Source organism: Anticarsia gemmatalis, chromosome 20 (assembly GCF_050436995.1).
Source record: "Anticarsia gemmatalis isolate Benzon Research Colony breed Stoneville strain chromosome 20, ilAntGemm2 primary, whole genome shotgun sequence".
NCBI classification, from domain to species: domain Eukaryota; kingdom Metazoa; phylum Arthropoda; class Insecta; order Lepidoptera; family Erebidae; genus Anticarsia; species Anticarsia gemmatalis.
The window spans coordinates 3,192,893-3,217,650 of record NC_134764.1 but is presented as its reverse complement, the minus strand read 5'-3'; the positions used below and the strand labels follow the sequence as shown (position 1 = coordinate 3,217,650).

At 33.3% G+C, this 24,758-nt stretch overlaps 4 protein-coding genes across 4 annotated transcripts in view; 3 read left to right on the top strand and 1 right to left on the bottom strand.

Annotated features, from left to right (window-relative positions):
- Window positions 1–2,720: 2,720 nt before the first annotated feature.
- Window positions 2,721–5,512, bottom strand: Rad1 (Radiation insensitive 1). Its single transcript, XM_076127356.1, has 7 exons — window positions 5,376–5,512; window positions 5,088–5,304; window positions 4,626–4,763; window positions 4,278–4,381; window positions 3,788–4,019; window positions 3,277–3,408; window positions 2,721–3,107 (listed from the first exon to the last, which is right to left on the bottom strand). Exons 2-7 carry the CDS (start codon window positions 5,178–5,180, stop codon window positions 2,994–2,996), a joined length of 813 nt encoding a protein of 270 aa, XP_075983471.1. The 5' UTR covers window positions 5,181–5,304; window positions 5,376–5,512; the 3' UTR covers window positions 2,721–2,993.
- An 803-nt stretch (window positions 5,513–6,315) lies between these two features.
- LOC142981762 (solute carrier family 35 member G1) lies at window positions 6,316–9,012 on the top strand. Its single transcript, XM_076127864.1, has 2 exons — window positions 6,316–6,461; window positions 6,542–9,012. The coding sequence occupies exon 2, from the start codon at window positions 6,559–6,561 to the stop codon at window positions 7,597–7,599; it is 1,041 nt and encodes a 346-aa protein (XP_075983979.1). The 5' UTR covers window positions 6,316–6,461; window positions 6,542–6,558; the 3' UTR covers window positions 7,600–9,012.
- Window positions 9,013–9,490: 478 nt separating this feature from the next.
- Window positions 9,491–11,052, top strand: MED21 (mediator complex subunit 21). The gene is made up of 3 exons (XM_076127497.1): window positions 9,491–9,671; window positions 9,742–10,020; window positions 10,368–11,052. The coding sequence occupies exons 1-3, from the start codon at window positions 9,630–9,632 to the stop codon at window positions 10,491–10,493; spliced, it is 447 nt and encodes a 148-aa protein (XP_075983612.1). The 5' UTR covers window positions 9,491–9,629; the 3' UTR covers window positions 10,494–11,052.
- A 1,180-nt stretch (window positions 11,053–12,232) lies between these two features.
- The window catches only part of LOC142981377 (uncharacterized), a 110,161-nt gene continuing 97,635 nt past the window's right edge, over window positions 12,233–24,758 (top strand). Inside the window, exon 1 of the mRNA XM_076127264.1 lies at window positions 12,233–12,569. The gene's annotated coding sequence lies outside the window, so the exon portion shown is untranslated. The remainder of the gene's footprint in view (window positions 12,570–24,758) is intronic.

The window sequence follows — 24,758 nt, the reverse complement described above, 5'->3', positions numbered from 1 at the left end:
ATAATAAGTATTTAACCAAAAATTATCTTCTAATATTCTGAATGAATGAATGTTCGATGTTAAGGTAATATTGATATTACTATAATTTTTTGATAACTGTGTTATTATCAATGTGTAACCTTTTTTTACATTATTTATAATTAACATTTGTTATAGTACGTAATTAATATAAGTACAAATGTTGTCTAACTAATTTCAAAAATGATTATAAAAAAAATATGACAATTACCAATTTTGTTTCACTCAACAAACCAAATGTCCTGAAATTAGTTAATAAATGATAGTCACTCTTCGGCAAGTTTCTCAGATTTTGATAATCTAGTCAAACAGAAGGCTTAAAGGTATACGACTAAAACGAAACGAATGTAACTTTCATTTCATAGCTGTATCAGGTTTTACTGTACAAATTGGCATAAGATTTTAGGGAATATTACCGTTTTTAGGTGGCCGGGCTGAAATATAATTTCAAGTGATTATTCTTTCTAAATATGTATTATAATTTAAAATGAAAGCGTTACATGTATTCTATATCTCTATATCTCATTATGTACTGGTATTAGTTTTTGGTAGGTGTTGCAGTTTTACTGTTTTATATTAACGAAATAATTTCAGCCCGGCCACCTGCAACCGCTAATATTTCGTATGCTATTGCATTTTAGGATTCGATTTTGTGTTACATATGCATAAATTATAGGGTACATTTCATCTGTAGCACAATATTGCCAGTATTTTTTGTAGATTAGTTGGAAACGAGGTGGCCGGGCTGAAAACGTCCGGCTGGCCCGGCCACTAAGAAGTGCACGTAATTTCTTTTAAAAAGAGTTACATTGAAAATGAAGGTGTTACATATATTAGTACACCCGGGTACATTGGATTGATAACAATCTCATTATTAAATTCCATGGGGCCGGGCCAGCCTGACGTACATTACAATTTAGGTGACTATTTCTTATGATCGCTGAGAACTTTCCATTTATAAACATTGTTTTATACGAGATACGCTTAGACTTCATTTCGTGCAATTCAATATGATATTATTAAATGTTGTTTGAATATTGATAGCCATTAATCTTAGTTGCTAAATTAATAATCTAATGACTAAATTTTACAAGAAATGGGTCATGCTGCTTGTTTCTCAAATAGACCATTGCAGTTATTTGTAAATATGTACTTTTCTACACAACAAAGTTTACCGAACCTTCGGCAGGTATGTTGCTACACTTATACACATGAATCGAATAAAACTACTGAAAATAACGATCAAAGAAACTGCTCCTAATTTTTCGACAGTTTAATCGGGAAATTGTAACAATAGAGTAGTCTAGTATTGAATTGTACTGAGAGCGAGCTAAGTATTAATTGCATAGTCAATCATATTCATAGGTGTTATTGAAAAGTGCAATTGTATAAAAACATATAATGGATGTTACATCACGTAGTTAATCCATTAGTGTATTGATTGGAAACAAAACATGACAAACGTAATGAGGTTAAACCAAAACTGCGCAAGTTTGCAGCATGTGTAACGATTTGCGTTTTTTAATATAAGACGCAAGCTGTGTATTTCGAATTTAAATTCAATATTTGATCCTATGGACGGAGCAGTAGTGCATTCGATTGCTGATCACGAGATTCAACGCCTTGTCGAGAAATGTGCTATTGAATATCTCAATTTCGGTTGTAGTATTCTTAATACTAGCCAGAAGACTTGTGCAGTATTATGACAATATGCTCACCCTGTAGAGCTGAGTGTTCACTACGTCGGCATCGGAGCGTACGGACCGTAAGGTTAGGCTTTGTATTAAGATTTATGGTAGTATGGTACCTACTGCGGGCACTGGATCAGAATTTCAATGACATAAAAATTAATGCATAATAACAGACCTTTACGGTTTGATACAGCGGACGCGCTGCGTAAATACTAAGCCCAACAATACTTACGACGAAACTTACGTGCATTTTCATGTATTTTATGTATCACGGGAATAGGAATACTTACCTACTTGTTGAAATACCGTTCGTTATTAGCCTCATTACATTGTCATGTAAACTTAGCGTAAAATTAGGTTAAACCATTATAAAATTAAATTAAATGTTGTTGGAATTGATAACGAACATTATATTAACTCATTAACAAAAATATACATTTTTAACATGTTTGTTGGTTTATGGAAACTGAATCACGCTAAATAAAATTTATCTCGAATGTAACTATGTATAGTTAAGTTTTGAATTGATGCGGTATATTGACAATGAACTATTGAATTAATCATTTAACTAACGGACAGTTTAACGGCTTGTAGATAAGTGTCGGGTAAATTCGGGAATGATTGTTTAGGCTTACTTTAGGTACACGATGTTCTATGACAATACACAGCAACGCTAAAGTGCGCGGCACAACTGTCTTTGATATTCACATTCGCAACTGAAGAACGACAAGAAGTTGCTGCCTTTAGACAGTTATCCTCGAATTTCTCATTGTAAGTGCAATGTTTATGTACAAAATGTAACTTCAAAAGTCAATGTATTGCATCATATTCTATAACGATGTATAAATATAAGTATGTAGGCTTAATTTGTATGTGGAAGCCAATATTGACATTATACTCACAGTTCAAGCGATGTTAAACTTAACAAACATTCCTTTAAGTTGTATGTAATTTTTGGAGGAACGAAATATAGTCATATATTTTGCAACACTTTGTTTTATTATACTTTAGAATAAGAATATTATTTGCGTTAGAAGTATGATCATTTTCCAATAGCAAGATAATTCGACACGTCTGAATAGCGCTTTCGCGATTCAGGACTTGTATTTTTAAGCCGATAGATGGAGTAACTGTGTTTATGTAACGGTTGCTAAGCTACTTACATTACCTCTATTTATTTATAGAAAAATAAGATTTCTTTTGCAAAACTATGTATTTTTTATCACTTATACTAAATATTAACATGTGTTTAGACAAATAATAACATTGAACAGTTAACTAATATCAGTCGTCTAGTAATGGAACGATATAGAACTCTGAGAACATTTGTCTCTGATCTTCCTTTTCTAATTTCAGCTGCAACAACAGTAGGCCGTTTGAGCTGCACCTTAAAACCACCTGTGAAGTAAAGGAATCTTTGAATTAATTTTAAAGGAACTGAGCTAAAGTTGGGAATTCTCCTACTTATATTATAGATGCGAGATAAAACCGAAGAATCTTTCTAAGCGAACGAAGTCGCAAGCAAAAGTTAGCTAGTATTTTAAAGATCTCATGTTTCGCGCCTTACCTTAGAGGATATAGCGAGTGCTTTCATAATAAGTCTTATGTGATGTAGTTGATACTTGAGCGTGACTGGTTGCTCGCAGCTGAAACTTTGCACCATGTCGGAAGATTTCGGCATGTCGATACATGAACGATCCTATAAATAGAACAAAAAGATTTCAATACATTTCCTGCAATTAGAGTGAGATTACATTAAGAGACTTATTAATAGAAACAAAAACTATGTATGTATAACTGAAGTTATTGTCAATGTGTACGTATACGTTACGACGTGCGTATTACGTATACCGTTCTAGTAACTTATTGTTAATTTCAATTCAGATTCTGGTTTTAGTGTCGCAGTGATTTAGGTCGCCACACCATTGCGTCGGGAGGTCGTGGGTTAGTCTGTAGTTTGTACGTTTGTAAAAGGCCCCGCGACACAAGAGCAATTCTTAGTGCGAATTTACTCATTTCGTTTTTTAAATAAATACATCAATTAAAGTTTCAAAGAACAAAATCAAAAGGTCTCTTACCTGCATTCCATAAGTGATAATGCTAACATTAGGATGTTCAGGCGAAAGGTTGAGCTCGATGATGTCACAGGATCGCTCGAGGTCGGCCAGCAGGCCTAAGAACGCGGGCGCCTTCAGCACCAGCTTGGCGACCTCTTCGGCGTCCTCGTCTCGGAGCTCGAGCACTGAGTCCGCTGTCTGAGTGGATATCTCACAGTCTGTCATCACGTTGTGCACTGATTGAGGTTGTAATCTGAAAACAGCATACATACAATAGAATTATCTTATCTTGGTTGACAGAAATAATATCAATTCTTGATTCCACCAATGTTTTTAATATTTAGAATGTCGTGGCGCCTGACTAGTTTCTGGACTACGAAACAATGAATAGAAATTGAAACTAAGACTACTTGCTAAGAAACCTTTCTATTGATTAATTATCATTAATTTTGGTGGAAGGGTTAGTTTAGGAAACTGTCTAGAAAAATTTAAAATACCATTGGAAACTTACACTAACAACAAAGGTGAACCTTCACTCCGATAGTACATTTTCAGACTAGACTCCTCTCCAGAACCAAATATGTTCAGACATTCTGCCAGCACTGCTATACTGATCTGTAATTATAGCAAACATATGATTATAAGGGTGTTACTCTATGTTATATGTTTTTTCTTTGCTGCTTTTAGCAAAGATCTGATCTACCTGAATCCTTCCTCGCTTCACAACTGTATCTAAATTGTGTTCATTATATTTGCTTTAAAATATTTGAAAATATTGTTGATGATTTCTCTACAGAGAATTCAGTCAATTAGCATTAAATACTGTTAATTAATATATAAGTAGTAATTAAACTTTTACTTTGAACATAACATCCACATCGTCTCTAACATGATACTCGGTGAAGTTGTCAGACGGCACATATGCTGATGCTTGCACACACTTGCCCTCCTCCACTGTGAGCTTCAGACCCTCAGGTAAAGCACAGAACACTGCTGACTGAAACACAATAGGTGAGTCTTTTAGAATTGGTACAAAATGTTACATGAGTGTAGTGTCTAAAAGAATTGCTTTTACAGCTTTAATGCCTGGTTTCTGCAGCACATTTAGTGGTAGTGTATATATTCAAACTGTCATGTTTATATTAGCCTTAACACTATTGAATAGATAAAATACCAATGTGCCACTGAAACCAGGGGTAAGCCAGCTTGCAGGCCAGCCACAATGATAGGCCGATTCTTATTGGATTTATTATTGAAGAGACTTTACTAAAACTTTTGATTTCATGTCCAAAAAATAGATATAATTATCATAAGGACTTACTTCTTGAAACTGTATAGCTTTCAACAGACTGCACAGTATCTTCCCTGAGTCCATGGACGCCGTGAAGTAATATTGCGAAGTACCTTCATCCATTGTTATCTTCTAAATCATACATAGATCGCAATAACATCAAGTACTGGTCTTGAGTTACCTCGTGTTCTGTAGTTCTACCAAGAATCTGAACTAATCTGGCCGCTAACACGTGTTTACAAACTACCTGGACATCAGAAAAAAAGTTTATACATTGTTTTTTAAAAACGATACTAATGATAATAGTTGGTATCTTACTTGGGATTTTTGTTCAATAACTTGACGTTTAAACGAAAGACAAGGACAGTAGTTGATTCGAGGGAAAACACGGTAACAGCGGTCGTTTTCGCCCGGTATTTCAATGAGAGTTCGTGACTTCTTTGCTGTTGTGTACGTTACAAAAGTAGGATACTTTTCGAGTATATCCAGTGCTCTTTCTAGTACTGCACCAAAAACTGAATGCAGCGATAACAGATCTTCATCTGAAACTAAACAAATAATATAAATTAACGGAGAATACATTGGAGTTCTGTAAACATAACCAATTTACTAACGATTCTTGCTTCCAGTGCTGTTAACTCGTATTTCTATTTGATCTAAGACTCTTTCAATGACAACCGGCACTTTCGATGGAAGCGAGTCATTCATATTTTATTGGCAATTCATTGATGTGTTCATCTTATTTTAACGTAAAATAAATAGTTAAATACAAAACGTCTTCAGTGTTTACATTTTTTTCGAACGGCGCGTTTTTAGCTGTCATCTTGGCATATATTTTGGTATTGCTAGAATTTATGACGCATATTGCTTGAATTCACAAAATTGTTTAAAGTGCCCAAGGTTCAAATTTTGAAAATCTTATTGTAAGTATAATAATTTATCTTTAGAACTCGTGGACATGTATGAACTCATTTGATGTTTATATAAGTAATTATGTTAATCGTAAAACTTTGGTAGCACTAGTGTACTGGCTAGTGACGTCTAACAAACTAATAATGAACTAAATACTTAGGAAATCAATAGCTTATTTTTGACTCTATATTATATAAAATACTGAATATGCACGAAAACATTATTTTGTTTTAAAATCAATAAATACCTAAAGTAGCCTCCTCAATTTAATTATGTGGTTAAGCTAACTTTACTGGAAGAATTGATTTTGAACTGCAGTTTTTTATGTCAACTGTCAAGAGGGAAATTGGAATGTCAGATTACGGGAAATTCGTGAAAAGCTCTTTGGCTGTGTTATTTTTACAGGTCTTATTATTTATAGAATGGGATTAACCGAATTTTAATTGCGGCTACCACAATTGAAAGGATATTTTAAACAGAGATTCTTAAAAGGTTATTTTTTTAAGAACGGACAAAAATTTCAGGAGTTATTAATTTTTAACGTCATGTAATAACACGGGGTGCGGTTTCAGGTGGCTTATGTGGAGCTATGCCGGAGCATTTGGAACTCCAACACCTTGTCGACTTGTCGGCGGGAAGTGGCGACGAGACACTGCCGAATCTACTTGAAAATAAGAGACCACTGATTAAAAGATGCCCGTATCTAGGCCTGATACTAGCGACGCTATCGTCTTTGTTTTTCTCACTGTGCTCGGTCATCGTTAAGAGCCTGGTCAACATCGACCCCATGCAACTGGCCATGTTCCGGTTTATTGGAGTGTTATTGCCTACAATACCTGTAGTGATATACACTGAACAGCCTGTATTTCCTAATGGAAAGCGTCTCCTACTTATAACACGCTCAGTCGTCGGCACAGTGGGTTTAGCGTTAAGTTTCTATGCTTTCCGCAACATGCCACTGGCAGATGCATCTGTTATAGTATTTTCAGTACCAGTATTTGTTGCATTATTTGCTCGAGTGTTCTTAAAAGAACCATGTGGTATCTGGAACACAATATCTATTGTATTAACTCTTATTGGAGTTATATTAATTACACATCCACCATTTTTATTTGGTGATGACCCTGGTGCTGAACACAATCAGAACTACAATAGCTTACGAGGTGCCGTGGCTGCCTTCCTCTCCACTATATTTGGGGCTAACGCCTATGTTCTGCTTCGTGTGCTCAAAGGGCTGCATTTCTCTGTTATAATGACAAACTTTGGTGCTATTGCAATATTACAAACATTATTCTATTCATTCATATTTGGTGTGTTGTGTATGCCTAACTGTGGCACTGAAAGATTTCTAGTTGTGTGTTTGGCACTGTTTAGTTATTTGGGCCAAATACTGTTGACCATGTCCTTGCAAATGGAGCAGGCTGGTCCTGTAGCTATAGCTCGGTCTGCTGACATTGTTTTTGCGTTTCTATGGCAAGTAATGTTCTTTAATGAGATTCCAAGCAAATTCTCTGTTTGTGGTGCCATCTTAGTATTGAGTTCAGTAATGCTGGTGGGTCTACGTAAGTGGGCTCTGGCATTACCCGCCGATTCACAGTTGAAAAGTAAACTAGGTGCACTAGCACGATAATCTATAATAATTTAATCTCACCTGCATAAAATATGTTATATGAAATTGCCACTATGATTTCTTATGAAGTTGTTTTAGTTATTGACAGCTCTGAAACACTTGGAAGTAATTTAATGGATCTGAATAATTTTAGTTTTTAGTACCTATGTTAGAGAGCTAGTCGTTTTAAAGTTTCATTTTAATTGAGAATGTGATTTTTTAAATATTTGATTTCAAAAAAAGGTACTCTTGTGTTTGTTAATCTTAAGTAATTTCCAAGTGTTTGTCAGCTATTTCGCCACCTCACTTCAATATACGAAACAGTGAGTTTGCTTTAAATATGTATAAGTATGGACAGAAACAATAACTATTATAAATTGTAATTTAAGTAAAACCTTTCACCCTAAAAGACTGTTAAGTAAGTCCACTCTAACTTGTGTTGTGTGCAGGCCTCTCACTTGCCTAGTGTTGTGTTCCTCGGCAGCTTTAATCATTTACCTTGTTTCAAAGTTTATTGTTAAAAAGCTTATCCATATTAGCTGCTTATTTATACTGTTATTTGCTAAATCTATTCTTGTAATGTTAAAGCAGAAATATTCACTATAATGTTACATTTCATAGTTACATATCATCACTGTTGAGTTGTCTTGTAACGGAAGTTGATTCCGTAAAATTATTTTAAGCTGTTATATGAAAATTGTTTTCAAATATCATGTTGAATGCCATTGTCATCTAGTCATTGTGTAACATACTAGTCATTTTAATCGAAATATTTTTTGTTAATAGATAAAACTGATATTTTTATAGGATCAACCGAGACATGAAATTTTTGTTTGTCACGTAATTGAGTAGTTTAGGAATAATGTAACTATGAGTATTTTGTATTTAATTGAATGAGATAATTTTCAATGTTCTCTAGTCATTTATAATCCTAGTTATGGCACAATAGTGTATAGTTTATTTACATAGTGACATTATTTTCTGAAGAGTTTCTCCCCACTAATATGTAGCTATAGATAGTCAGAATTTAAATGATGCGCAGCTAAATATAAAATACATGAATTTGTTATTCTACCAGGTACTAAGTAACTTGCAAGCAAAGGCTAATCATTACGAGTATGTAAGTGGAGTTCCACATTAATTAAAAATTTTATAGCTTATATGGTATAATTCTATGGTATAAATATATTAGGGTGCATCATTTAAGTTCCGACTTATCTATACTAGGTACAATCAACACAACCAATAGACACCATTAAAATGATGACATTACTATTTAATTTGTCCGCATATGATATGTGACTTATTTATCGGCTAAATTTGGTGTTGTTGACTGTACATAAATTGATTGGATTGTGATATTTTTACTTCTAGTCATAAAATACTATGTACACTGCTTAATTTATTAAATATAATGTTCAATACAATGCAAAACCATTGAATTATTCACGAAAATACTCTATAAATAATTCAAATAGGCGTAAGTATCTCTCTGTTGTAACGTGTAACGCGTTAAATTAAAAGGACGTAAAATAACCATCTACCTTGAAATTCATGAAAATTGCTCCATGTGGAATTGAACCGACAATGGCGTAGGGATCCCTATAACCACTGTGCTACAGTTTAAATGTTCTAATCTGCAGCAAAAAGTACAAAGGTAGTTATTTTATTAAATCATAATAGGTCTCCGTTTGTAAAATTCTGTTAGCATTTAGAAAAATCGAGTTATGAACAAGAGATGAAAATTATTTAGTTGGATTCATTAATATCTGTGAAAATATTGGCTGAACTTGCGTTATTTTATTAAGACGGAATAAGTAATTGTATTCCCCTTTCTTAACTATATTACTATACTAAGGCACCCTGCATCCAGCCCTATTCTCTATTCGACTAACTTTTTGACAATGACAATCAAGTGGTGCTAACTTCACATCGGTGCCTCTCGAGTGTTTTTCGTTTGCATTTCGTTGCACTTTTTACATTCTCTATTAATTACTGTAGTTAAAAAATTTGTATTTGCTTAGATAACACGAAGAAGTGAGAGATAAAAAATGGCAGACCGTCTCACACAGCTGCAAGACACTATAAATCAGGTAGATGTTGTTATTTTGTCACGTTTCTCACCAAGCAAGTGGATGTCCTAACTGTTTACTATTTTTCCAGCAAGCTGAACACTTTTGTAATAGCATTGGTATACTGCAGCAGTTCTCTACGCCTAGTAAGTTCCCTGGTTTCGACCGTAGTGGCTCGCAAACGCCTCAACAGCAGCAGAATCAAGAAGATTACGCTGTTTTGTTTGCGACTTTGATATCGCGGTGCGCTAAGGATATAGATACTCTGATTGAATCGCTGCCCAGTGAAGAAAGCTCGACGGAACTGCAGGTTCAAAGTCTGAGGCGTTTAGAAGCTGAAAATAAAGAGGCTGCTGAACAGTTAGAAGAGGTAATAATATCAACTTTTCACTGCATAGATTTTTCATCTTCATTCTAAGGGATCAAAGGCCATCTTGCGTTAATTAGAGGCCAGTAACATTATGGTTCCACCAATACCAAAGTACATCAGTTACACTATTAGATCACCTAATCCAGATATTTTTTGCCAATTGAATCCATAAGTACCAGGTCTTTGATAATCAGTCCATATATACTAAGCTTTCACTACTATTACTGGGATGGCTAAAGTACTCAATCAATGAGCCCAAAATAAGCTTCATAATGTTTTAACAACAGCATTATATTGACTGATTGTCCATTTGTAAAAGGTATTGCTAACTTCACATCTTATTGCAGGTGGTTCGCCAAGGAGAGATTCTACTTGAGAAGATTCAAGGAGCTCTCAGCGACATAGCCCAGTGCCAGTTAGACATGCAGAACCCAGCCCTAATTCTCAACAAAGATGTGAAACCACAGTTATAGGGCTCAAAGAAAAGTCACCGTCGGTGATAATCTGAGTGAATGGACTTGCTTTCAGTTCAAATACAATGTTATACTCATTTTTGTATTGTTATAAGTGATTTAAACTGTCCTCATGGTATTCAGAAGAAAGAATTTCGAGTTGTGTGTCAATTGTGTTATAAGTTTCCAATTAGGCATTGTATTTACAATACAGTATGGTTGTCTTAGATAATGAAATAAAAATAAGGTGATTTTTAAAAATGCAGGAGGGCCATAAAGGAATAAAAAGGCATAGTAAATAAGTCTGTATTCCCATAATTTAAGATAGGCAATAGAAATCAAAGAGTTATCTAAAATTGATGCTTTTTGTATGAATTAAAGATGATTCTGTCAATTTTGTGTTTGTTGCTGTAAATATGGCTGCAATAGTATTTTATTTCTAACTTAGAAACAAATGTGTGTATAAAGAATGCATTGTATTGTTATCTGTTTCTTTAAACCATAAATATAAGTTAAAATTATTTATAATCATTTGGTGTAATTAATCTGGTGTGCACTAAATAAATAATATTACAAAATAGTTTTATGTATTTTATTATTTCATAATCAAAAATGTCTATAGCATTGAATTTCCCATAAAAAAAAGTAATAAATGCGAGTTAACATAAAATCTGAAATATTTCTAACGCCATCTATCGACTAATATCATACAAATAGTTACGGATCGTACAAAACAGATGGCGTTCTAATACATAGTAGACGTTAATTTTTTACCCGACTACGCAAAAGGAAAATAGAGTTTTATGTATAATCATTTCATTTGTATAATCCCTATAGTTACAGATGTAGTTAGTACCTATAGTTAACCTAAAACCTTGTTCTATTGGTGATTATTTTGTTGTAATATTAACTTTTGTTAATAACGAATTTACAAATTTTATCTCGATTTTTTGTTACCTACTGATTTTAGAGGGTTTTACAAAATATTAGCAAACCTCTTCTCTATAACAGCAATTAAGAGCAATTTATACTAAATACTTATCAACACCGCAATATTCTTACTTAACTTTCAACTGTATCTAAAAAATACCTACTGATCGAAAAATAAGGAAATTCAGCAGGCACTAGACTTGACTAGACAGTTGTTGAAATACCCGCGTTACGAAGAATGCTTTGTTACTTGCAATTTTCAATCTATCACTATGTGATGACGTTAACGCGAACACTCAGTGCAATACCGATAAATGCTGAAACGATCTTTCGACAATTTTATTTACATAAGAAAATCTTAAAAGAAATACTTATCTATTTAACATGAACTACCCACACTTCTTAATTTTTGTTGTTTTGTGCGGCAATAAAAAAATTTGATTCAAATAAGGGTGAAAAATATTTATATCCAATAACTAGCAAAGGCAGGGCTCTGAGCTATGGTGTATTCGATTTCTGTTAGAGACAATTTTATTTCTATTTCGCTCTTTGTCATTAGGCCGCAGTTGTCCTACCAAGCAGTGATAATCACACATTGATGATAATGATTTATTGCGACTAGATAGTTACATTAAGTAATTTCCATTCGTAACTAACTTTCACCTTTTCCCTAGTTTAAAGGAAACATTTGAATAATACTTCGGTAAGGAAGGAAGTTTCACCTAATCATCCTGGATTCGTACCTTAATGTCCGGCTTAAACCGGCTACAGACATTAACGCTTAAATCGACAAACCTTTACATTCACACGCGGCCCCAAACACACCCAGCCTCTCGCCGGCACCGACGGCGACGCTTCACTCACCTGCAGTTGATAACCAACCTCTTTGCCGCGAGCACGCTTCACGCTACCGGTTTTCGAACGCACCACTTTAGTGACGTACGATATTTAATTCGAATAATCGAATCCATCCCAGTTAGTGAAAAACTCGACTTCCATTTTTAAATTGCAATGAAGAACTCGGAAACTGTGACTGTTTATTTTTATAATTTCTAAGTGTTTTTTTTATTGTTTGGGATTGCATCTTTTAAGTGTAAGGGCAGTGAATGTGAAAAGTGGAAAAGGCCCGGAAGGACGGGTCGACTCTCCCTCCGCGTTTCGCGACAGGTATGTTATTAAACCTCATTTGGTGACGGGTGAAATTGTTTACATAGCTAATACCTGTTACGATGTATACTAACTTTTATAGGTACAATTAAGGCTAATGACTTTGATTTAGCTAATAGACCTTATATTACTGCGGTAGGATATTCTGTCTAGTTTTATTTTACACGTTAATCTAATCACGAAGCGCTTTTATCTAAAGTAGTTTCAATTCCTATAACTTTCTATAATTACGTGCGAGTATTTTGAATTTTAATTAAATGTGCATAATCTACAAGTCTGTTTCATCCACAGAAAGATGTTATTTTTTTAATTTAGCTTGCTAAGTTATTGTTAATTTTAAGGATTCAATTAATTAACGTACAAATTAGTTAAAAATTAAACCTCTCAGTCTAATGGCAGTTTATCAACAAACCAGTTTGTTTATTTCGTAAACGAATGAATATGAAACATTAATTCACGTGGTTCAACAGCATATTGGGAAAGACAACAAGGTCTTTACTTTTCTTCCCCAAATATCAGGTTTTTTAAATAAATCAATCGATCGCGAGACTAAGAGACCCTGCATTAAACAACAATCTGTGCCCCTCAGTTGCACTTGCTTTTCAGATGATTAATTCTCTCCTGCAGACAATGGCGTGATGACAAATAGCATATTTGTTTGTCAAAAATTGTATATTTTGTCAGTGTGAACATAATGTACAATTTTTTTGCATATATACAATATGACATTGATTGGGTCTGTTTGTTATTTTTAATCGGTACCTAGTCCTTTTTGTCCCTCATAAATTTTTATCATATTGCAAATATCGTTATAGTTTTTAATCGGCGCAATTAACTAACTATAGTCACGATAGTCCTTATTTAAAGTAATTATTTAATTTTGAATAAATGAATCTTTATAAAAGTTGATCATCACTTCATTTTGCTTTTTATACAATGCACTTATGCCCGGTTTCTGAGATACATTTAGCGGTAGTTTATCTATTCAATAGCGTTTAAGCTTATATAAACATAACAGTCTGAATAGATAAACTACCGCTAAATGTGCCTCAGAAACTGGGCACAAGTGCATGTAATTTCTTGAATCTAGGAACTGGGAACTCAATACATGACAAACAGTTAGGTTACTTTAAAACAGTAGAGACGCGACACCCGTGACAATAAAGTATTCTTATGAGACAGATGTCAACTGTCATCGATCACAGGACTTAAAATAATTTCGCAAAAGCCTTCTTTAATGTCCAGTTATAATGTTTACACAGATATTAGGCAAGCTGTCAGCGTGCAAGGCTAAGTGCGTACACAACGCACCGCCATCGCCACTACAAATAAGTAATAAGCGCTAACCTGTCCATTGTTTATTATAATTGCATCAGTATCTCATACTTCACATATTTGAGACTAGTCAAGTAGGTATGAAACTGATTCGGATATATTGATGCAGTTTATATTGGTTTCGAGAACAGTTACAGGAACACTTCGATTACACCATTACTTCGATGACTATTTATTCAATGACGGCTATCTGTTAGTTCCGGATAGTATTATAATTATATCTATATATAATGAGTTGAGGAAATTGACAAAAGTTAGAAATAAAAAATGCATAGCATGATTTGAAGGTAAAATGAAACAAATAACTATAGGTAGGTACATATTTATATGATTTTGATTTATTATAGATCTATTGTTAATATTTTAGTCACTGGTCCTAAATATCCGTGGTTTTTATATCGGTTACGGATAACCTAATATTTTCGGATATCGGATACTTAGTTTCGGTCAAAGTTACGAAGCTTCAACAACATCCCTGTTTGAGCCCACTCCTACGATTTGCGGCTTATTCTATCAGCTATTAATTGTAAATTGCTGTCCGATACTTATTTATTTGTTTGTGCAGTAACAACTAGCACTGAACTAGATTTCGGTCAACTTTATTGTAGTTATTGAATAAATATTAGTTTGTTTTTCATTCAGCTTGTTATAGTAAGAGACTTGGAGGCTAATAAGCCTGTAGCTAGTAGTAGGAGAGTAATATATATAGCATAACATACATACATTATATTTAAAATCACGTCTTTTTTCCACAGGAGTAGGCAAAAATAGAACCTTAGTCATAGTTTAAAAATATCTTTAATTACCGACATAGTGGTCGTCACAATCAACGTATTATCAATAATTTGAAGAAAATAAATATTCCATCGTCGACATGTTTAAGAAGATAAGGCTCTCATTTTTAATACTTAATGTTGTACTTGTTATATTATTACTTATATCTATGTAAAAAAGCTTTTACCACAACGCAATGGTGAATATACATATTTCTTTGGACAACGTGCTCATGTAGTCATCTGATTTTAAAATATCCGGAGCTTGCACTATGGTACGGATACCAAATAACTGATAAACATACTTAAATACTTCTAAATACACACTTATATTACATACAATATAACAAAAGCAATACCATTCTATAATTTATAGATGCGGATGAGGGGACCCCTAAGCTGTGTACTTAGGGGTCCCCTAAAGTAATAATAAAGGACACTCCGGCAGTGATTAACACTTGAACCTCATTATAAATACGATAGAAAACACGGATATATAAAACTATATATAATTTAACATACATATCTATTACGTTAAACATATTGAGACGAATGTTTCGCGGATGCGTTGAGAAAGTGTTGACCCCTTGAGAACCGGCTCGCTAGACGACCAGCCTTTATATGTTGTAATATATAAACTGTTTGTAAAGTAAATAAGTGACTAATGTATGTTTGACATGTTTCTGAGTTCCTGAATTGCGGTTCTTTGTAATCTGAGGTCCGCTTTCTTTGGAAAGATTGTGTTACAAAATTGTATGATTAATTTGGTATGTCGGCAGACTTGCTTTCAAATAGATATATTTCTTATGGCTTTTCATAAAGATCTTACGAGTCTTCAGTAAACAAAGTAATATGAGTAGGTAAATACATATGTATTTTATTTCCATAACCAGGATCACTATTAAGATAGTGTTGCCTTATAACATTCGTTTTAAACAGAATATGTATATAATTAGGGTTAAGCTTTCTTCTCTCGGCCTTTGTTTAGATTTGTGGATGACAGTTATTTTTGAAACTCTTCAGAATTGTGAATTTTTCGAATAAATTGTATGAATAATGTGGTTACTTCAATCTATTACATACAAACGGCAAATTCATACTTTTTCGCCATAAACCTGTATAGGTAGTCATGTGAATTAGCAGAGTCCTAATAACTTCAAATGAGAAAATAGACAAATTGGCATAACTCGTTAGTGTTCAAAACTGAAAGTATTTTTCAAACACAGTCAGTAAAAAAAAATCAAAATATATTTTGAGTCAATGCAATCAGAAGCTTAAAATGAAAACAATCGTTACTTTTTTAAGGTATTGAGAAATTCGTTCTACCTAAGTTAAAAAAGAAAACTAATAATAGACAAGTAAGTAAATTTATTATTTATTTATTTATTTTTTTAAATTATACAACTAGACCTAGAACTGCGGGCCTAGATAGAGATACGAGACATTTGGTACTTTTGATACCTTAATTACCGAGCTCGTGTGTTTCGTCTTTCGATATTTTAGCACTGATTCAAAAAAAATATGTAAAAATAGGAAAATTAAGCTTTAAAATTCAATTACTATTAAAAAAACCTTTGCAACATACCTAAGTACTTATATAAAAGTTAGGCGTTTATATTCACAATGTTTACTATCCTATATCTATATCCTAAACTATTTATTACCTAAGTACATAATAATATTTTAGAAAATACAGTGAACTATATTCTGGTAGCGTAATGATCGGTGAATGAGTTTAGCAGCCGCAGGCGAGAGAAGGGCCGACAAATGATAATGTTAGGTGCCCCGTCCTTGCATAACTCGAGCTTTGTCCAGATTATACACTCATTCACTCATTCATCAAACGATCTTCGAAAGTTAAGGACTTGATACACTTAGTATACCAATTATGTTAAACTTTTTGGGAGGCGTTTGAGATCCAAAATTGTTTTTGGAAAGAACTAGACTTTTAAAATAGTTTTAAGTACCTACTTAGTCCAAAATGCACACTAAATTATTTAAGGAGTTGAATAAATTATGTCCCATTCTTGCAATATGAAATATGATTACAGACTACCCGGTAGATAAGGTGACGGCCAAAGTGCAATAATCGCTAACCGTCACCTATCTAGAAGGGGAAAAGGTGGAATGATTATAAAGATACGCAAATTTTAATAAATCTTATAATTTTATTTAATTATACTTTATTAAGTCTATCTACCTGAGTATACATTTTGGTAGATTGCAAATTCGTAATACAGGGAGAGATTGCAAAAAAGTCTAAAATATTTATGATCATAAATTATATTCTAAGGTACCGCTAAGTTCTACTCAGTTCACAAGGTGAAAGAAAGTAAGTTCAAATCAATGTCCGCTTTCATCTCTAAGCACTGCCATGCTAAACGGACTATATCGCCATATTTAAGTAATGACTAATAAAAACTAATTTCGACGACCTCTTTTTATATTTTTGACAACTTTCTTTATAAATGGTCATAGACAATTTTTTTCTTCATTGTACTTTATATATTTTACTTAATAGTACCTATAAACAAAAAAGCTCGAATAGCTTATTTAATAAGTATAGTGTCCAAAGTATTATCGATTATTAATTTATATACAGCAGCTTAGACAACATTCAGTCTTTTTTATTAAAACGTAGTATTCGTTTGTTATAGCCAATGTGTAACTAATGTCGAGCGCGGGTGTTGAGTTTCTATGTTAGTTAGCACGTGGCTGTCACCACACGGCCTCCGGAATATGATAATAGACAACAAACCACATAAACCTCGAATTTCCAGTTTTAAAACGATATTATTTAAATCAATAAATGGTGTGTTGCGTGTCTGTGTGATACTGTTTTTAAATTTAAATTCGAACGATCGAATGAGGTAAACAAGACATCCGGGGTAGAGACGTAATTAGTCGAGTGACGAGTGCGATTGATTGACATTCGATTATGTGTTTTACTCAATGTTTACAACACTATCTCGAAATATCTTGTTTGTTTATTTTAGACGGTTACTGAAGGATTCGGTTAATTCTCTTCCTAGCTAGACAAAGCTTACGAATCTCTTTAATAATACAAACTGATTATTTATTCAGCGTTAGCTATAGATAAAATACTTTTCGCAATACATAAAAAATACACAGACACAATTTTAAGCATCCACAAATAGATCCAAAGCCATCTGCAGCAAATTACGCATAAAAATAAGTGTTAGATACTAGCTATGGTAAATTTCCTTATTAAAATATTTTTGTGATAGGCTACTTTCCAAAAATAGTCGAGTTGTCGTCCATAGTCCATACTAGTCGATTATTATATGTAAAGTTGGTATATTCAAATGATTCTCAAATATATTAGGAGGCAAGGACATTCGCTGTGAAGCCTTAACCTTAATGTTTGGTTTACATGGCAAATAAACGCGTATCGGAAATTACCACCTGTTTTCATTACTAAGTTTGACTTAAATGTATATTGTAAATGATCGTGTTTTGAAATTGAATTGCGTCATAGAATGTTTTGTTGTCCAAGTGTTGACTTGAAAATGAGAAATCTTTAAGCGCAATTTAAGGGAATATATTTATAATAGTATTTTTAACCGTTGTAGCCTTGATTGCCAACAGTATTGTATGAATATGGACTACGACAGTTCGCCTTTTTTTTTGGATTCAGGGCATATTCTGTTCACCAAAATATTTTAGCAAAAAGAACACATTACATTAAAACATGTAAATCATCTAAAAACATGTATTTATCGTTACTTGTAGCGGAACATATGTTTTCGAAAACCGGTAGCAATTAAATATATCTGCTAAATCTCTACCGTTTCAACAAACTTTACACATACAGCTAAATATAGTCTATAATTAACCAACTTACACTATTATAGGGAGACCTAAATATGCCCAGAGACTTCTCCAGTAAATAATTACGCTTAGTATTAAATTCTAATCTATACAATATGTTCTGAAATGACAAATTTTATTATCATTTGTGTTTTTTACTAACTTATTTCGTCAAAATGATCATTTCGGGATTTAGGGAGTATTTTTTCATAATAAAAGAATAACAATGGAAAAGTTACCAATCAATTTGATTTAAAATTAACGGACATTTAAAAAATGTGACATACGGTCTCTACCAGTGAGCCACTTTGTGCACTACACAGACTAAGAAACAGCGGGGTACCTGTTGGTTGGCGTAAAAAGAAACAATAAGTACATTTCCGTCGGGAACAACTTAAATTAAGAGAATAAATTAAAGAAATTAAATACGTTTCACGTCTCCGCATTCGTCGGCCATATTTGTTTTAATAGCGCCATCTTGTGGCTCACCTTGACATTTACCGCATCCGACTCGAGCGTGAATCCTCTTTTAATTCGTTTAAAATCAGTAATACTTGTTTTTATATTCTTTACATTGTAATTGAGTCGACACATTATCACGCTATCTAGATAACAGACGTTTTAAGTGATAATTTTGTCATCACGACGGGAGTCTTTGCAGGCAATTTAAAAGTTACGTTGTTTTATTTTTCGAATAAATTTATAAATACACATTTTTTTAAGGATAAGCAAGTAAGATTCAACTTGGCAATGCTGCCATCTTTCTGGGCACGTTACCCGAGGACGGCGATGTAGAGATTTTATGATGCCTTATTTTAATTATATTTATATATTTTTTTTATTTAAATGTCATTAAATTAAAAACAAAGTAAATATTCTTCTGTAAATAAATTGATACCTAGATAAAAAAAAAAATAAGAAGGTTGGATATTTACTTGGAAGATTGGCCAGTAGCAAATTGATTAAAACGTAAAAATCTAACGACTATCCAATTTCGAAGCTCAACGCTTTTCTTAACTACCTTCACATGACTAACTAGAAACATTCTCTACGGCTAGTTCGCTAGTGTATCTGATTTTGATGTTTGTATGCCTACTCTTTGAACTATCATGCAGTTCATTGTTTGGCTATTTGATGTGCAAACAGCGGCAAAGTTCAAGGCGAAAGTTGCATCACAAATGGAGTAATAAAAAGTAATAGCCGTAGAACACTGCGTTGGTAACGATAGAGGCGCTTCACGCGAACCGTAAGGGGCATTTAACAAAGCGATCTATAAACTGCGATTAACAAGGATATTGTTTCGCGCTATTGTTATTGCACCAAACCGATAATAATCTAGTAGTTTGTTAAAAAAAGAAAGTTTGTAAATCTGTTTCGGTCATTGAATCGCTGTAATATGTGACAAACTTGGTATCACGAAATGAGAAACACGACTTTTTGAATTAAAACTACAACTGTCAATAATCGACTGCCATTATAGCTATACTTTAACACAAACTACCTCATTTCTTCCCCTTTTATATGGCTATTTAACCAGTGTGAAGTGCCAAAGTTTTAATGAAAATTTGGTGAAATGTTTTTCATGTCGAGTGATGTCAATAATAGGGGCCTGCCGTGATGGAAACCATTTTAAAATACATACTGTTTTAGAAGTGTTATCCAAAGTCTTTGAAACGATTGAGAAAAGGATAAATAAACGTATTACGGTAGCTTTACGAGTAGACAAGTTATTTGTGGCATGTTAGACACTCATGACTGAATGTTGCTTAGAAAATATACGATTTTTAGGTAAAATATACAACCCTTTGTTTTGGGAGGGAATATAGCGAAAGTTTATATCTTAACACTTGTTATACCTCAAGGTACAGGCAAAGTTGATCCTGCTGGGATAATCTGGCCATCAATTAGGTCCAAGGTACGATCTCTATGTTTATAAACCATTCTTTGTAGCAGCATTATCACAACAAAATTCTGTTTTCAATGACTTATTGTAAAAAACATAGGTACCTAATAATAATGAAAAATTCGGGAAGGAAAAATCACATTTGCGTTATCTTTTAGCGAAATTAAAGTACGGTGACTTTTGATTTTTGCGTGGACTTAAACATGTGAATAACCTATCATAATGTTGATCAGTAGAAGGCAAAGACCTTGCCTGAAGATATTATGACCGTTGCTATTTCGAATGGTCATTTTTGACTGCGGCTGCAACCAGCGACCTAATGTTAGCAATTTGGCGAGTGAGCATTAAAAATACATAAAATTATGTAAGATTTTAATTAAAACTCGATACGCAATGATATCGAGAGAATTTTAATGGGTTTGGAGTGCAGTTTTACAAATTAAATTAATTTTTAATGTAAACACGAGTTACGTAAGTCATAATTACCGTTGATTGCCTTGCAAAACGGTTTTTAGTTTATATTACTTTCTTCTACTGTGTCTTTTGCTAAGGGAAGTGTCTTTGACCATGGATTAAGATTAAGATTGACCCTAGTTAAGGTCTAAGACTGGGCCCCTTTCTGTACGGTCAAAAACCATTGAAAAATTACCGATATTAAACCAGAGGTGCTGTGTTCAGTGCTTTGTCCTGTTTGACATAGTAGTAATTTTGTATCATTATCTTTGGCCAGTGTCCATCTATTGCAGATGATTTTTATTTACATGATTAAAATTGCATTTTATTTGCATGCTGTACTGTACTGTTCACATACAGAAAAAATGGACGGAAAAGTTAATTGCAGAACTGCACTATAATAAATGCAATTGATATTCAATAGTCAAACGTCGTTAATACAACCAATCAACCCAATAATTTAAAATAACGTTGCCTATTTACTATCAAAAGCAAATTACCAATAAATTAAAACAGAATTTAATCTTTATTAATTGTAATGTTTAAATAATTCGGTTGTTAGAAAGCTTCGTTGCACAAACGGTTCGTCGTCTGAATAAGTAAATAGTTTTGCAATGTCGATCACTAACGCGAGATTTCGCGTTTGAGTGAAATATTTGTCGATCGATGTCGCAATCGGCGCCGTTAACCGAGTTTGGATGAGGCAGAGTTGCGAATAGCTTGTTAAACTAATATGTTTATTAGTACTTAACTATTAGGAAATACTGGTGTTTCTCTCAGAAAGATTTATGTTAGAAATTACGTCGTTTGTGTTGGTAAAACCTGAAACCACAGGACCAATTATAGAGATTCCTCTCATCGAAGGGACATTTAGTCCAATTAGATTTAATTAGACAATTTAAGTAAGAAGAATATTTTAATCGTTATAATAAGGATATAGATTTAGGAGTATCAATTACCTATTATGTTATAACCTTCTAAACTGATGACTTATTTCCTGATATAGTGCTATAAAGAGAAGTAATTTAAGACTTATCTATCACGGCTCCTGTCAAATTGCACAGCAGTCGTTTCAGCAGTTTAACCGAGAAAGCGTAACAGACAGACAGATTTACTTTCGCATTGCAATATTAGTATCTAGATAAAATAAAAGCGTGAACGTACAATGTATATAATATGTACATATATTAGAACTATTATTATAGGAACCGGTCACGAGCGATAAGGTCATATTCAATAAGCATTTACAATCCCTAACGATAAGTTCATTTCCTTATATATTTCTTAGTACGGGACACTTTTGGAAAAGTTTCATAACAATAAACAAGCACAATAAAAAAAGCCGATGAAATTAACAAAAGGACAAATGTCGCCAATGTTGGCCTGTAAAATGATATAACGTTGTCCTATTACTAAGCCTCCGCTGTCTGTCTGCCCGTCTGTCCGTCCGTCACCTGGTTTTACCTCATAATATATGAATTATGTATTTCCCTTGCCGCTATAACGACAAAAACTAAAAATTAAATATTAATGTTAAAATTAATTATTAAATGTGTTTCTTTTCGTATTTTTTTGGTACGGAACCCATCGTGCCCGAGTCCGACTCACACTAGGGTAGTTTTGTATCAAACACGTCAAACTTATAAAAATCGTTACAATGATTTGGATCCATAGTTTAATTAGTAAGGAAAGTGATAGCCGAGTGGAGCGAGTGGTATTTGTAACCATTCACCTCCCACGCAAAGGGTCGTTGGTTCAAACTCGAGGCAATACACCAATGACTTTTAGAACTTATGTGTGTATTGTATTGGTTTAATGATCACTTGGTGTAACAGCAAAGGAAGGCACAAGAAAACTTTGCATGGCAGACAGCTCTTGAAACAGTCTTTCATGTAAAATTCTCTATTGACATTTTTCCAACATGGTGGAATTAAGGCTTCACGCTAAAAAAACTCTTTGGTCTAAGTACTTATAGTTTGGACTTATAACCATTAAAAGTTCTCAAATCTGTATATCGGGTCTAGTATTTACTAAAAAGACGACAAAGACTTGGATGTTAACCTCCTTTATAAGGCGGGTAAAAATACTACGTAAGGCTAATTTTATCTCCATTTCGAAGGTGATTTTTGCTAAATAGCAATTTTATATAAATGTAAACATTGATCGCGTATTGCTAAAAGTATATAATATTAATAAAATCAACGTGTGCAATACAATTGTGTTTGTGAAGCAGTTATATGAAACAGTTGTTGCTTAAGAGGTCATTGACTTCGCTTGTTTAAATCGCTGATTGTAGCGATAATTTCGCCTAAAGATATTAACTTTGTTTATTGTGTTGAGTATTAATTTGCTATATACGGAATATTTAATTATACTTTTTGACTTAAAGTAAAGGTGTATACTCTGTACTCGGTAGCTAACTAAATATTAAAAATAAACATTTTTTAAGTTTGGTACAAAGCTTTGTTCCATTCAGTAATCGTAGACTAATCTTTTTTGGTTTCACAAAGAGGTCATATTGGCAATTGCCCCAAAAAATAATCCTTTATATTCACAAAAAGAGCCACTTCATCAAAATTCAATTACATATGCTCAAAACGCGTCAATTGAAACACATTTAGAATTATAAAAGCGACCACAAACAAGTGTAAGTTGTTTAAGTGTGTCAAGCACGTTTGCAAAGCTTCGCTATAAAAAAAAGTTTAAAAACAAGGCTATGGCTCATTTCACTTTCGTCTCGAGTGTAGCGGCAAAGGCGGTAATCATACAGCCTAACCTATGTTTATATTCTGTGGAGGCACAGGTATTTTGCGGTGGAGCCTCAACTCCGAGAAATGTTTAGTTTAAATTATATTTTTAGATTTTGTACCGACTCAGTGCAGTTCGTGTGGTAATGCTTGCTTTTCATTATTTATTAGAGTTAGCCACGCTAGTTATTTAGCTTAAAAAACAAAGTAGTAAAAAAAGGTTGATTTAGACACATTTTAGTTTTCATGTATTTTCTCCGCAGTAAGACGACTATTTATATTTTCTAAATTAGATACCTATTTATTAAAACGGTTGAACTTTAGCATGTAAAACGGATACTTAATTCACATTCGTATATATCTAATGATTAACATAAAGTAGCATTTAATTTTTATAAAGAAAACATGACGTAATGTATTAGTATCAGAAATATATTAACAAAAAATCCATGGACTTCGATCGAACTTTGAATTCAATTTAAACACAATAAAATAAATCCTTGCATGCATAAAAGAGTTCGGCTTTCCTCAATGTAAAACTGACACATCACGTACTTTCAATGTCTACCGATAACATTGACAACCTTTTTCCTCAATTTGATTTATTTTCGTGTTTTTTCGGCCAAGGGTGCATTGTATTATCCTAAACATTTTTATTCAGAGTACAATACACTTATCGATTGCATATCGTGTTCGTACTTAAAAGGCTGAAAGCAAACTTTTTAATAAATATAAAATCAATATCAGCCACTCTAGATATCCCGGTTAAGTTGTGTAATCTAAAATCTATAACAGTTATGGCTACTGCTATTTATGATTAATATAAAAACTTTACCCCGCAATGGGTAAGAAGGTCGACCATAGACCATATGTCGCCAAGATGGCGCCGGCGGCACAATATGATCGTTGCCGTGAAATTTGGAGCGAAAAACTAGATTTTCTCCATTAAAACATTAGTGCACCGTTAATGTGCGTATAGTACAAATAAGAAAATAATGGTTGTAGGCTTGTTATAGTTGTTATTGTTGCTGGACATTGACATGACGGCTGGATGTCGCGATTGTTTTATGCAGTAAGTTGTGTGCGTGTAGAAATGAATGCACATAGCTTATCTTTGTTTTGTATGTTTCCTACCCGATAAAAACAA